This window comes from Puma concolor, chromosome A3 (genome assembly GCF_028749965.1).
Source record: "Puma concolor isolate L17-30 chromosome A3, mPumCon1.1.hap2, whole genome shotgun sequence".
Taxonomy (NCBI): Eukaryota; Metazoa; Chordata; class Mammalia; order Carnivora; family Felidae; genus Puma; species Puma concolor.
In genome coordinates, this window is record NC_141669.1 from 58,092,106 (window position 1) to 58,106,467 (window position 14,362).

Consider the following 14,362-nt stretch of genomic DNA (forward strand, 5'->3'; position numbering starts at 1 on the left):
GCCATTCGGGAAGGAGCGGAGGTGGAAAAGACCCAACAGGCAGCCTCAGGCCCTCCAGATTTCCCCTCCAAACACGAGACAGAACACTGCGGTATGTGTTTTCCACTGCAAGGAGAGAGCATGAGCTCAGCTCATGTGGACCAAATCACCCTAAATACGCTTGTGTGTCTGGTTTCTAAGTTGAGACATATTAAACAATAAAGGACCAGTGACCAAAACTTCTATAGGGAAAAACCCAGTGATTTCTTTATCCACTCAACTGTTGATCACCAAGGTTGGCAAATTTCTTTGAAGGTCTAGTTAGTAAATATTTTTGGCCTTGGGGACCATGAGATTTCTGTCAAAACTGTTGAGCTGTGCCTTTGTGGCTGTAAAGCAGCCATAGACAATACGTAAACAGACCAGTGTGGTGGCTAGTCATAATTTGCCCACTCTTGCCAGTCTAAATTATAAAACTTACAAACATCCTCTTCATTGTTGTTTGCATAAATTAATGAGTACTCTGTATGTGGCCAGGACTTATGCTAAGTACTTGTTGTGAGTGATCACATTTATCCCATTCAGAACAATTCTGTGAAGTCATTAATAATATTCTACCCATTTTACCAACAAAGAAGTGCAGAGGCTTAGAGAAGGTAAATAACATAAGTAAGGGCCAGGCTGGATTTTGAACTAAGTTAGCTTGACTCCAGTTTCATGCTCTTTTACCACTGCACAGGACAGCCTTAGATAACATCATGATATCCATATTTGCCTTAAGATCTTGCCATTAGCCAGTATTTGGACTTTGGCCTCTCCCCATCTTCCCCTAAAAGCCCAAAACATGCAAACAGATTATTGCTAAAAACTCTTGTATAAATTAATACATGGCAAAAATTTTAAAGGAGTCCATTAACAAGTTATAATGAATTGGAAGGCAAGTTCTGCTATGCTTCCTGGCTAGTTTTGCTTTGTAATACCCAAGGGTTGTGGGAGATGAGTAGGCCTGGGGATCTCACGCCAGTGGCATCCACACTGGTTTTGAGATTCCAAGATCTAGTGCTCTGAAAATGTAGAGATGGAGCTGGGCCTGGAGCAAGCTACTGCCCCTTGGGACGGCCTCACCTGGGGCCATTTGCCTCTTAACGCCAACACTGACATGAGCTGTCAGCCCACTGTACACATGGGGGCAGGCTCCTCGGTTACCAGCGGAGGTATGCCGAGCTTATGTGGTCAGGGGAGACTGGATATCGCATCCTGCAAGTTGTTTTAGACTGGTGATGGTCATTTACGTGCAAGTTGACCAAATAGAAATGTTCATTAAAGATGGCAGAAAGCGGGGCACCTGGGTGGCTTAGTCGTACTCTTAGTTTCAGGTTGGGTCATAATCTCACTTCCTGGGTTCCTGAGTTGGAGCCCTGCATCAGCCCCCCCTCGGACAGTGCAGAATCTGCTTGGGATTTTCTCTCTTCCTCTCTCTTTGCCCCTCTCTGGCTCACACTGTGCACTCACTCTCTCTCTCTCTTTCTCTCAAAATAATTAAATAAACTTAAAAAAAAAAAAAGATGGCAGAAACCAAGTTGGGATGCCTTTTGTTGTTATAGTAAGTAAGGTGTGTTCTGAAGAAAGCTTAGAGTAAAAAGTTTGGGAGGTGGGAGGGAATCCCGTATCCCATATCGCATCACCTACAGCAGTGGTTCCCAAAGTGCTTTCTTCAGGTTAAAGGGATGGTAATGGGGGAAGGGGTTCCTGTGGTCAAATAAGTTATGAAATGCAAGACTAAACAAACAGTATTCTCGAGGATATAGTATGTAGTGTTCTCAAAATGTTTGTTTGGTTGTTTTGTTTTATTTTTGGATCCTCTTATAAAATTGTTTACAAGGAACACCCTTTGAGAAATCTTAACCCAGAGGCATTACCTAATGTTTATTACATTTTGGTAAATTTCCTTTACAGTCCAAGATTTTTTTTAAACAGGGGTCATATATTCTCTTTCTTTTTGTGTATGTGTTTAACTTTATTTTGAAGTATTTCATCCTCACAGAAGAGTTGTAAGAGTAGTATGAGGGACTCTCCTAATCCAATTCCCCATTTGTTAACATTTTACCGTAATTGGTATTTTCTCATTCTGTGTGTGTGTGTGTGTGTACATGTACACATTATTATTGCCATTACTTTTGTGTTTTTAGTTAAATTTCAGTTACAAGTTCTTTAATGAACTATACATTCATTTCTTGAAAATACTTACAGAAACTCAAATTAGGCTAGAAGCTTATTAATTCCCCCCATTTCTACCTGTTGCATGAAGGCAAATCACGCTTTGCCGGTGTGTGAAAGGTTTTCATTAAATTGCAAGGGAACATTTTGATATTCCTTAGGCTTCAGTTCAGACCCACACACAGTTCAGATTTGTGAGGTTGTCACTTGATGTGTATGGGGACCATCACAACCATTTGCTGCGTGTTTTTTTTTTTTTTTTTTTTTTTTTCAACGTTTATTTATTTTTGGGATAGAGAGAGACAGAGCATGAACGGGGGAGGGGCAGAGAGAGAGGGAGACACAGAATCGGAAACAGGCTCCAGGCTCTGAGCCATCAGCCCAGAGCCCGACGCGGGGCTCGAACTCACGGACGGCGAGATCGTGACCTGGCTGAAGTCGGACGCTTAACCGACTGCGCCACCCAGGCGCCCCTGCTGCGTGTTTTTAGTCCACTTGGGCAGTGTTGAGGACTGGCCTTGGCCGTTAGCTGAGATGGAAGCCTGGACAGACACTCTCCTGTCCTTTAGTTTCAGAACTAAAGGGAGGAGTCAAGAAGTCCTAGGGTTTCATAGGACCTCTATATTTTAAGTGTCCCGTGGCGACTTGTCACTCTTTCAGAACATATCAACAAGGACGATTTCTTAAATGACATCTAGTTTCAGTAGTGCTTTTATTTAACATACATTGGCGCTTCCATATCTGTTTTTTTTTTCCAGCCATGAAATCAAAGCTGTCTTCCTCCTTCAGATGGTTTAAGTATAGCCCAGTTTGCACATAAAGTGAGTCAAGCGAACACTGCTACCTTACAAAGAGATGTGTTGGTGTAAGGGGACTGTGGATGTGATGTAATGTAACCTCTCATGGAGTATTTCCAAAACCATATAAGGAGGCTCGAAGTAGTCACCTCAATGTCAACACCGAGCTCACGAATGAGGCTGGAGCTTGTGTCCCCAAAGGAAGCATAAGGAACACCACCAGATAGTCTTGGGAGGAGAGAGCACCAGGCATTTGTTCAGCGGGTGGATGCAGCCCTCACAGTGGCCTTTGGACTCGCGTGTCCTACCTTCAACCTGGAAGCTCCCACGCCCATGGTCACTGGTTGCACTGTGTGAATGGGCACCATTCACACATATAGTATGTTCACACCTAACTGGAAAAGTGCCTTGTCTGGATACACATTAGACCATAGGGAGAGAAAAAAATTTTTCTTTAGTTGTTAAAACGTTTTATGACGAAAGTTTTTAGATACTCAACAGAATAATAAAGTCAGTCCCTATATTACTTACTACAGATGCAGCAATGATCAAGATTTTATCACATTTCATGACCCTCCCCTTTTTGGCTAAAATACTCGTAACAAATCCCAGATATCACATCATTTCATTCCTACGATGTTTTCTCTAAGAAGTAGACATTTCATAAATCCAATGCCATTCTCCCACTTGGCAAAATTAACCAGGACCAAAATTTTGACATCTAGTTTTTATAGAGCTCCTGCGACTAAGTCACCTTGCAACGTGAGAATCAACAGAGTCCATGCCAATACTAATTTATGGATGTCTTAAAAGAAGGGGATCCTTGCTCTTAGCTGTGAACAAAATTATTTGGATTGGAGATGGGGCGGGTAAGCAATTTGCACTTGTGGTTCTACATCTGTAATCGCAGGTATTGAGCTGTGCCATTTGCTTCCTGGGCATTTCACAGTATCATCAATGATTGATAATCATAACTTACAGGAATTTTTTTAAACAGTATTTTAATTGGAAAAAGCATCTGTCAGCTGTCAGGCTTCCAGCTTCCACTTTTGAGAAGCAGGATGTTGAATGTGAGTAATGACACAACAGGCCTATAAAATGCGGACTAACCCTCGGATGACTCATCCAGTACGATGCAGTATATTTGTCAAGGAGACTGAATCATATATGGGGGAAACCACTTTTCAGGCAGCCAGCTGGTTCTCAGGTCCGCAAGAGACAATCCATTTTTATCGGAAGCTTTATAGTAGCAATAATGCTAATATCCAGCACTTGGGCTCTACAATGTAGAGGAAATGGCATCACCCGGCAGGTATGTGCTTACTGTTTACATGAACTTTATTTTCTCCTTGTTCTCTTCTGCCTAACCTTTCCGATAATTTGACATTTTTTAAGGGGGAAAATTATTCTAATTGGAAGGAACTGAAGGAAGGGTGTGTGTGTGTGTGTGTGTGTGTGTGTGTGTGTGTGTATTCACATGCAAAGACAGAGACGTTACCACTGGTCTTTGGATGGACACAGAGCTCTTGTCCACTCATCTCCCTCTCTGAAAACAAATTTCTCCTTAGATATTCAGAGAAACTCAGCCCTGAGTTTAAAAGATGCTGCCCAGGAAACGGCTTGCAGAGGTGATACACCTTTTGGGTGGGTGGTTTACAACTTTAATAAATCAATTTTAAAAAGGAAAGAAAAAGCAAAGGTGAGCTAAAGGATGTGGTCTAATAGTAACTATTGTGTCTATTATGTTGGATTTATTTTCAGTACTATGCTTTTTCTTACCCCCAAGATACATGACTTAATGCAAGAAAGCTTTATTCCCCCTACAGAGGGAATATGTCTAATTTTTGCAAATCATAATTTGCTCCTACTGAATTCATGCATTAACTTTACTAGGTGGGACAAAGGGTAGTGGGGGTTTGGTAACAACATTTAATTATAGCTTTCACATGATCTGAAGGATTGTTCTGCATAATTGGGAAGCTGTGTTGCCTGTCTGACCTCCTCTCTTTCTTCACTCACTAAATTTAAACCATGCCTGACTCGTTAAGGCACAGATCTTGTTTATTTGAGTATATTAAACATTCCTCTGTGTGTTGACAGTCCATTCAGTGTCTCCTCATATTTTTAAAAAATACTCTTTGTGTCCTACTTGTTAGGGACAGATGATATAGTTAGTTTATAGTAGTGCTATTTCTGCTTTTCTGGTGGGTCTGTCCAGAATGGCTAGGTCGGGACTTAACTGTGCACAAATTTGCCTAAGGTTTAGTATTTGTGGAGCAGCCTTGTCTATGGGATAATTTCTGTTATCACTCAGAGAGAGCATTAAACAGATCAAGGCTTACCGAGCTGGAAAAGTAGGCAGTCTTTGTCTCTCTTCCCCTATCTTGTAAAGCCCATAATAATGACTTCTGTTCCTTGAGGTACATGTATTCTAAACTGTCCGTAAATGTATTAATTTGGCCTATTTAAATACATTCAGAAATGCAGATAATATGGAAAGCCAGCCTGAAGGGAGTTTGTTTGTTTCTGTTCTGTAGATTAAGAGGTGCACTTTTTTTTTTTTTTAGGGTGGCCAGTTTGTTTTTGGAGACAGGACCATCTCCAAATTTCATTAATTTTGCATTCTATAAATGAAAGCCACCTGTTATGCTGTAACATGCTAATTATGGTAGAGGACAATAATGAAGAGGAACAGTATTTGAAATATGTGGGGGTTTTGCTAAGAATTTTCCTGCCCACATCTGTAGTGCTTATTTTTATATGTGTATGTGTATACATGCATATATAGCGCATATTTAATAATAGCATTTGGTGCTACTAAAAAAATACTTCAGTTTCAAAGTAAACCTTCTTTTTATTCCTTGTCATTAACTGTTTTTTTTTTTTTTTTTAAGTTTTAGGAGAAAAACTACTTTGAAAATGTTAGCCTGAACTAAAACCTGAATTTTGTGATCTTCTAGTAGGTGATGTCCCCTTTTGCTGCTTTGCCGGGTGCCATCAGTTCAAGTTTCACTTTGTCAAAAGTCATCAGAAGAATACTGTGATTTCAAAATATGAATTAAAGGCAGCATAGGTTATTTGCTCTGATTTCACTGAAATCTTAGGTTCCATTATACCATTTTTTCCCCTTAAGTGCTACAGAAAATGGTTCCAGGCAGGCATATAAAAACATTTCATCTAAAGTTCTTGATGTATGGCATTTTCAGTGAAAATGTCTTGCTTTCCCTGTGATTTGTGTAGTTGAGACTAACCCAGGTCCTTTCCAAATAATTTTAGGGCAGCATGACTTTTGTTCAGGGCATCTTGATGACTGATTCAGCAATGACAATCCCCCCTAGGGATGTGGCCGCTGCTCCCAGAGGCCTCTGTGCTGCTAGGCACCATGAGCCGTCTTTAGATTCCTTCTTTGCCTTTTGAGGGAAAAGGAATCCAGGGTGGCTCAGTCGGTTAAGCGGCCGACTTCGGCTCAGGTCATGATCTCACGGTCCGTGAGTTCGAGCCCCGCTTCGGGCTCTGTGCTGACAGCTCAGAGCCCGGAGCCTGTTTCACATTCTGTGTCTCCCTCTCTCTGACCCTCCCCTGTTCATGCTCTGTCTCTCCCTGTCTCAAAAAATAAATAAAGAAACGTTAAAAAAAATTTTTTTTTTTAAAAAAGAAAAGGAATCCAGAGCCATGGCCAGTACCAAGGATCTCCTGTCATTCAACTTGGAAGTGATCAGTAGGTATTGAGTGAGATGCTGCCTATGTTCAGAGCTATGTGCTGGGTGGTGTTAAATGAAAAAAATGCCTGTGATCTGGGCCCAGCCCTGTCCTTGATTTCATTCCCTCTTCGGTGGGGATTCATCATTACTGGCAATAGATTCCTCTTGGGCTTTCTTTTATTCATACATCTACTGGAGTCTATAATCTGGAGCCATTAATTGCTCCATGTAGAAGCAACTTTCAGCTATTCCCTTTTGGTCTTTCAAAATCTAACTCTTCTTGGATGGGTATCGAGAAAGAGCTGCCCTAATAAATTCATTCGATAGTTTTGGTGGCCTTCTTTTTGAGCCAAATAGAGTGACAACCTCAGACAAATGACTTATTTATTTACTTACTTTTTGCTTTCTTCCTTGAGAGGAATGGCAGTCAGGGAGCCCATTTGAATCCTCAAAGCTTAGAGCGTTCAGGATATTGTATTAGAACAGATTAGAAAACATCAAGGACTGTTTTTCCCTGTCTTTGAGAGTTGGAGACCCCTCCCTGTTTAGCATCTATTAAAATTATATTTAATGACTCAAAACTATAATGAATTCAGTGACCATTTAATAAAAACAGGTTTATTTAAAATCGCTATAGGTTGGGGCGCCTGGCTGGTTCACTCAGAACAGCATGGGACTCTTGATCTAGGTGATGTGAGTTCGAGCCCCATGTTGGGTATAGAGAATACTAAAAATAAAATAAAATAAAATCACTGTAGATTATCTATCAACATTTAAAAATACTTGTATTTCAAGAGACCTGTTGAGTGATTTTATGATCTTTTCTTGCTGTACAAGTGGATGATTTATGGATGAGTGGCAATAACTATGGCCCCCGGGGGGAGAGCTGAACCTGTCCATTGCCTGGTGTCCATTTCCCACTGATCTTCTGTTAAACTGCCCTCCCCGCATCCGGGGTTTATGGTCAGTCTGCCTACGTAGTGGGTGGGATTACTAGCACTTGTAGATAAATCTCATATCATTATCTAGAAATAACAACTTTCCTGTTGTATCTCAGAAAAGCCAGAGACACGCAAGGACCAGCCTTCGTGGGACATAAACCCCACTCTTAAGGACACATAAATGGAGTGAATGACCACTCTGTTAGCAAATCAGCATCAACTTTTATTAGTCCTGAGCATTCTTCCAAGTATGTTTGCTGACAGCTCGTTTGCATTGACATCTGTGCCCAGGTTGTCTTTCGGGTACTGTGGGGCAGTTACAGAAGCCATGCCCGTTCCCAGCTGGATTCTTAATCACCAGCATTTCTTTGTAATTAATGATCTCCATAGAGAAAGCAGATGCTTGAGACCAGGCTGGCACTTCAGCCTTTCCTGAAAGAGCTTTTGGCTTACGTGACAACAACTCTACCTTCCTTGCTGTGCACTCTGAGAGCAGCCCGGGGAGTTAGCTACATTGTCTTCATTTAGAGCTCAGCATGCACGGAGTCGAAGCAATCCAGCTTTCTCTTTCCAGATTTCAACCCAAGAGATGACTTTCGGCTTTCAGTGTTATTAAGTCATGCAGATGCAAAGATTTTTCAGATTGGAGGTGGGTTTGGCTTTTTTGTGGTTTTCTTTTAAACACATGTTCCTTGTACCCATCCAATGAAAGAGATGGGTTGCCTGCCCTTGCCGTTGCCCCATGAGGCCTGCTGTTTGACTGGGCCTCTTGAATTCCATGAAATGGAGAGCAGACAGCATGTGTCATAAGGGCTGCTTGGGAAGGGTGAAGAGCAGAATTCGTGGCTGTGGGTGGGCGTGTGTTCTCATCACATCGCCAAAGAGCTGCAATGTGCAAAATCTGGCAGGAACTTGTTCCAAAGAAAAATAAAACAGCCCCTTTTTTCTGTTTTGAGAAATATTAAAAAACATCACTAACCCCCATGTTGAAGAAATGGAACCATTAGAGAATCTTTGTGATTGTGTGTGTGTGTGTGTGTGTGTGTGTGTGTGTGTGTGTGTTTTAGTAATCTTTGAAACAGAGGTTAAGGTTTTGAACAGAGGAAAAGGGACTCACCATATAAAATATTTTGGGGGGATTCTGTCACTTCTGTTGTAAACATGATACGCATTCTATTCAAATCTAATTGGGCAAGGATGAGGGGAGTTTGTTAGAGCTAACAATTAGGGGAAAGTCTATTACATTTAACTTTCTCCTGTTTGATGTGATTTTGTAAGAAAAGCCATTTTTATCAGTGAAACCAATTACAAAGGAAAGGTTTGTGTTTTTCATATATGTGATTTGTCTTGTATACAAAAGAAAAAAGCATAGGCCACATTTACATTTATATTTGAGGCATAAGATTTTCCTTTTATAGTTACCTTGAGAAGGTCTTTAGCGATGTATATAGTTTGCACAATGGACATATGCTGTCTTGATAATTAGGGGAGAATTTTGTGGGTTGTTTGTTTTGTTTTAAAGATTTTTAAGTAATCTCTACACCCAATGGGGGGCTCGAATTTACAACCCCGAGAGCAAGAGTCGCATGCTCCACTAACTGAGCCAGCCAGGCACCCCTGTTTTGTTTTTATTTTTAAGTGTTAATGTCCTTACTTCTTAAGGACTACAGAAATGTTCCTCAGCCAAAGCCCCAAATTCCTGCATTTGGGGTCCTTCCTGAGTATACTTATTTCGAGTGTCCCCTTTTTGTTTCTCAAATTAGTTGTCTTTTTTTTTTTAAATGGCCAAATAAATAAATAAATAATGTTTTTAAAGGCCAAATAAATAAAACTGACCATCTTAGCCATTTTTAGTATACGGTACATTTGTGTTAATTATGCACTTTGTTGCACAGCCAATCTCCAGAACTTTCTTATCCTGCAAAACTGAAACTACACCCATTAAACGACTCCCCATTCCTCCCTTATCCTAGACCTCAACAGTCCCCATTCTACTTTCTGTTTCTATGAGTTTGACTACTTTAGAAAGTGGAATCAGACAGTATTTATATTTTTGTGACTGGCTTGATTTCCCTTAGTATAATGCCCTCATGGTTCAACCGTGTTGTAGCAAATGGCAAGATTTCTTTTTTTTAATCTGAAAAATAATTCATGTGTATATACTACATTTTTTTATCCATTCATCCCTTGATGGACATTTAGGTTATTTCTGCCTCTTGGCTGTTGTGAATAATGCTGCAGTGAACATAGGTGTGAAATTAATTACCTTTTGAGAAAAGAATTCACTTTCAGTGTTAGAGTTAATCCTGTATATGCAAACACACAAGAAAAAGTGCCATTGTGTCATATCACCTTATGTTTATCCAGCCTCTTCAGTTTACACAAGAGCTTCCATATGCCAAGTTACTCACTGTAGGAAATCGTTGGGTAGGTAGCAATTTTTGGTCTGGGATGGTGTATGCGCAGTGCCTTTGGGGATCGTGACTTTCCTAGAGATGAGCTTAGTCCTAGGAGGTGGCTGAAGCACACTGGTGAATGAAACGAGCTGTGGGTAGTTCCTCTTGAATGACATTAAGACAGGGGCCCTTTTATTCTTTCTTCCGATATTAAATGGCAGCCAAGAGTGACAGCATGACTTCAAGGTAGCGTAATTACATTGGCTTGGTCGTACAGACCGCCACCTTGTCAGTAAAGCTTTCTGGGTGGTTGGCCGTGGCCACTTGGTTGCCCTGCCTCAGGCAGTAGTCTTCAGCCACCACTGAATGCATGACCTACCACCTGGTTGGGCTCCATGGAATATGCATGTTGGTGATGGTCAGGGAAGCCCAGTTCAGCAGCTTAGCCTCCAAAGGTCTCAGTTATCTGTGAAGATTGTGAGTCTTGTAATAAAACAGTTTCTAGTCCTTCCACAAGCTGGTAGACTTTGTCATGTGGGGACAGCTCTAGTGTTCCCTGGAAGTTCTTTTTGAAATGAAACTAGAATATTCTCCCATAAATGAAATAATATTTTAAGAATACTTGGTTAAACTGTGAGCAAGCTTGGCAGCTAGTTGGTGTTGGCATTCTCCTTTTTTGCCCTGTTCTTTTATGGCAGGAGAGTAACTTAATAGAAGCACATGTACCGAGTGGACAGCTGTTTTGTAATAACTCGGAAGGAAATTGCCTTCGTAGGTCAAATCCTGTCTCTGTTGTGGTGAAGAACTAGTCAAGAATCTGCTGCTGCATGATCATCCTGTGAGCCTGAAACTTGCTTTGTCCCCGCCCTTCTGATTGTTCAGCAACAGTCGCTGCCACCATGGAAGGAAAGAGCAGTTTCCCCAGTAACACCTAATTTGGAATTCCTAAACTATAGTGTTGATACTGATACGCTTGTTACATTTGCATTGAAACCAGTCATTGCGAGCTTGGTTAACTTAAGTGCTTTCCTTTTGGTTTGTGTGCTTGCTTGCCTAAGTGAAAGATTTCTCAATGTTATTAGCAGACAGCCATCAGGTTGGCCCTTTTTAGGGCTGGTCAGGGTCCAGTGGTGCCAAATTTCAGGGGTCCCTGATGAAGCCTAAATCAGAAGTTTGGGGGTTCCTCCTTGCTTACCCTTTCTCCCCTAGCCCATACCCAGACAGGAACCCTTTTAGCTCCAGAACTAAATAGAACTGGCCAGTCCCACTGAAGGTCGGGAATGAGGCTTCTTTTTTTCTTTTTCTTTTTATTCTTTTAAGTTTATTTATTTATTTTGAGAGAGAGAGAGAGATCACAAGCGGGGGAGTGTCAGAGAGGAGAGACAGAATCCCAAGCAGGCTCTGCACCATCAGCGCAGAGCCGGATACGGGGCTTGAGCTCATGAACCTTGAGATTATGACTTGAGCCGAGATCAGGAGTCCGATGGTTAACTGATTGTGCCACCCATGTGCCCCGGGAATGAAGCTTCTATTTAAGGACACTCTTAGGAGGCAATCAAAACCATTTGGGAATATAACTATGATTCAGGTATTTTAGGAATTGATGAGGCTGTCACGAACTAGATTGGAAATCCCGGTGCTCAACCGGTTTTGGTTTTTCCTATGGGAAAAATACATTCCAGTTTCAAAAAACTGATTTACAAGAAAATTTTTAGATCAGAACTCTTTTGTGACCTCGAAGGAGCCTGGACCAAACATGAAGCTTGAAGTGCACAGAGTTGCTTTATCAAAAGTCTGTAATAAATATCTCTCCCCATTTTTAAGTTAGGCAGTTGATTCATTACCTTTTCCTAACATTTTTTCCCTTTCTCTCTGAAGGTAATGAAGATTTGGTACTGGAACATCTGTCTTGAGTCAGTTGATAAAACATAGAGGATGAACTATTTGGGAGAAAGGGAGTACATCCCTCCTCTTCTCTTTGCCTGCATTTGGTCTATAAATATGTCTTGGGGATTTTCTTCCATGTGGCTAAAGGGAATCTCATGTTTGTGGATGTGTAAACCCAGCTAGATGGCTGCATCATGCCTACGTTATTCAAAGGTCTTACTAAACTTCTTGAAACAATTTCCATCATTTTCATGTTTTTTAGAAATACTTTGATAGACCCATTTTGCTCCTGGGAACCTTATAATTGCATAATAATACTTGTACCGAGAGAACGTATCTGTTAGTTTGTTGTGGTTTCAGGTCTTTGTAGTTGGAGGGGTTTTTTTCTCCCCCAAATCAAAATATATTTTCGGTTGCATTTTACTGCTGCATGATTTCTGATCTGCTTTTGTAGAATATTTGGGTGGCTTAAGTTTGCTTAAGCCCTCTGGCAGAGCTGAAGGACTTTAAGGACCTTTAAAAAGAAACAACCACAAAAGTTAAAACGGGGGCCGAAGTTGAAAAGGGACCTCAAAGATCATTGGGCCCTTACCCCTCATTTTACATATGAAGAAACTGAGGCTCACTCTCAGATTTTAGAGTCTGGGGTGTCTCACCCAAAAAGGAGAAGAAGATGTGCAGTAGAGGTCATGTCTGCTGACCTAGGAAACTAGCTATACTGGCCATCTGAAAATGAAGATTGCCTCTGCTGCTGGGAAGTGTTGCCAAGCCAAGGAGGACTTTCCAGCTCCACTCCCCAACAGTGCCATTTTTTTCATGTGGCTGTGTTATTAGCGATACCTCCTCCATTTCTCCAACAATCAGTTGCCTATACATTAAGCTTGAAGAGACCTATGAGAATAATTTATATCCTCTAGATCACCTAAGTTAGATGTGGGAAATCTTTGCCACAACATAGAACCTCTCTTTAAAAAGTGGGGGAAGGGACTGTTTACAGAGATGAGATCTTAGTCCTGTATTTGTTCCCAGTGCCAGTGACCTTGAACAAGTCCCTTCTCCTGTCTGAATTACAATTTTTCTAAGTGAGGGGTCTAGTAGATGGTTTCTGTGATTATTTATTTTTTTTCTAGCTTAAAAAAGTGTATCTCTAACTTACTTGTGTGGCTCTTTGCTAACCCTGATTTGAAGACCTAAACTCCACCTGTAGGCCCACCTGTACCCTGGGCTCTACCTGGGAAAGGAAGAGATCCAGAATTCTTCGGGGAGAACAGATGCCTTGCGTGTACTTTGTTTCTTTCTTTCTTTGTGTGTTAAGCTCTTCATCTCTGTCGAAGCAGGTGGCAGAATCCTAGAAGAAAGGGAATAAATGAATTGGTAATTCTTGCCGCCTGAAAGGGCATCCTTGTCCAATAGATCTGTCGGGGACAGAAGCAGGGATGCTCTTAAAATCTAGCCAGCATATTGTTAGCTCCACATGCTGACTTCCTTTCCTCCTTGTGGGCTAAATTATCACCTTCTTTTGTGTGAGAGCAGGTTTTATTAAGGACTGGCTCATAGAGGATTTTGTAGATTTAGAACTGGTAGTAACAAACATAGTTTGGTAAAGTAATTTCCTGACCTTTTCAGCACGGGGTTTGTTTTAGGGTGGGCGGGGTGGGGAATGGCAAGTAAAAAGTGGGAAGTGTGAGCTGGACTGCGTGAGGAGAGGTAACCTGACTTTAGTACCATTATCAGCAACTTCTGATTTAGTGTTGATCGCCATTTAGAATAGTATAGCACTATGAATGTTCTCTCTCATCATCTTTATGGAAGTTTTCAGTTGTTGAGAAAAGTTGAAACAAGTGTACCAACACTCACTATATCCTGTCTGCAACTAGCACGTTACTGCTCTTGCTCTGTCGCACATGTATGTATCTGTCCATCCCTCCATCCAAGACTCCGTGTTATTTTTTTAATGTATTTCCGACTGGTTGCAGATACTACTGCATTTCTCCCTAAACATTTCAGCATGCCGATCATTAAGTCCACTCTTCCTTTCTTTTCTCCAATTCAGTGAGAAAGCAACCAAAGATATTCCGAGAAAGTCGGACTTGGAAGTTCAAGGGCTGCAATTTAAAGACCTGAATTGGAGATTATTAACTTTAAACAACTCCCTTTGCCATTTGTGTTTTGAAGTGCCAGTTTTTCTATTACGTGTGTACTTTCATGTGGTGAGAGTTCATTTTCTGTAGTAATCGAATATTTCCATTAGCTGGCCTTTGGGGGTTTAAATGTGGATTGTAAATACCACTTTCGGAAGGGTGTGTAAAACAGAGGGAAATTCAAAGAAAATTCTTGCTTTCAGAGTAAAAAGTAGGAGAAGAAGAAAGGATTCTTCAGGGGTGGGTTGTTTTGTTTGTTTTAAGCTGGCAATCCTTTGATCTTGATTAATTATGAACTCCACT

At 41.1% G+C, this 14,362-nt stretch overlaps 1 protein-coding gene across 1 annotated transcript in view; it reads left to right on the forward strand.

Moving 5' to 3' along the window:
• The first annotated feature begins 2,708 nt into the window (after positions 1 to 2,708).
• SPRED2 (sprouty related EVH1 domain containing 2) overlaps positions 2,709 to 14,362 on the forward strand; it is a 54,908-nt gene continuing 43,254 nt past the window's right edge. The window contains exon 1 of the mRNA XM_086700988.1: positions 2,709 to 4,305. Coding sequence (XP_086557114.1) covers positions 4,289 to 4,305 — 17 coding nt within the window. The 5' untranslated portion in view covers positions 2,709 to 4,288. The remainder of the gene's footprint in view (positions 4,306 to 14,362) is intronic.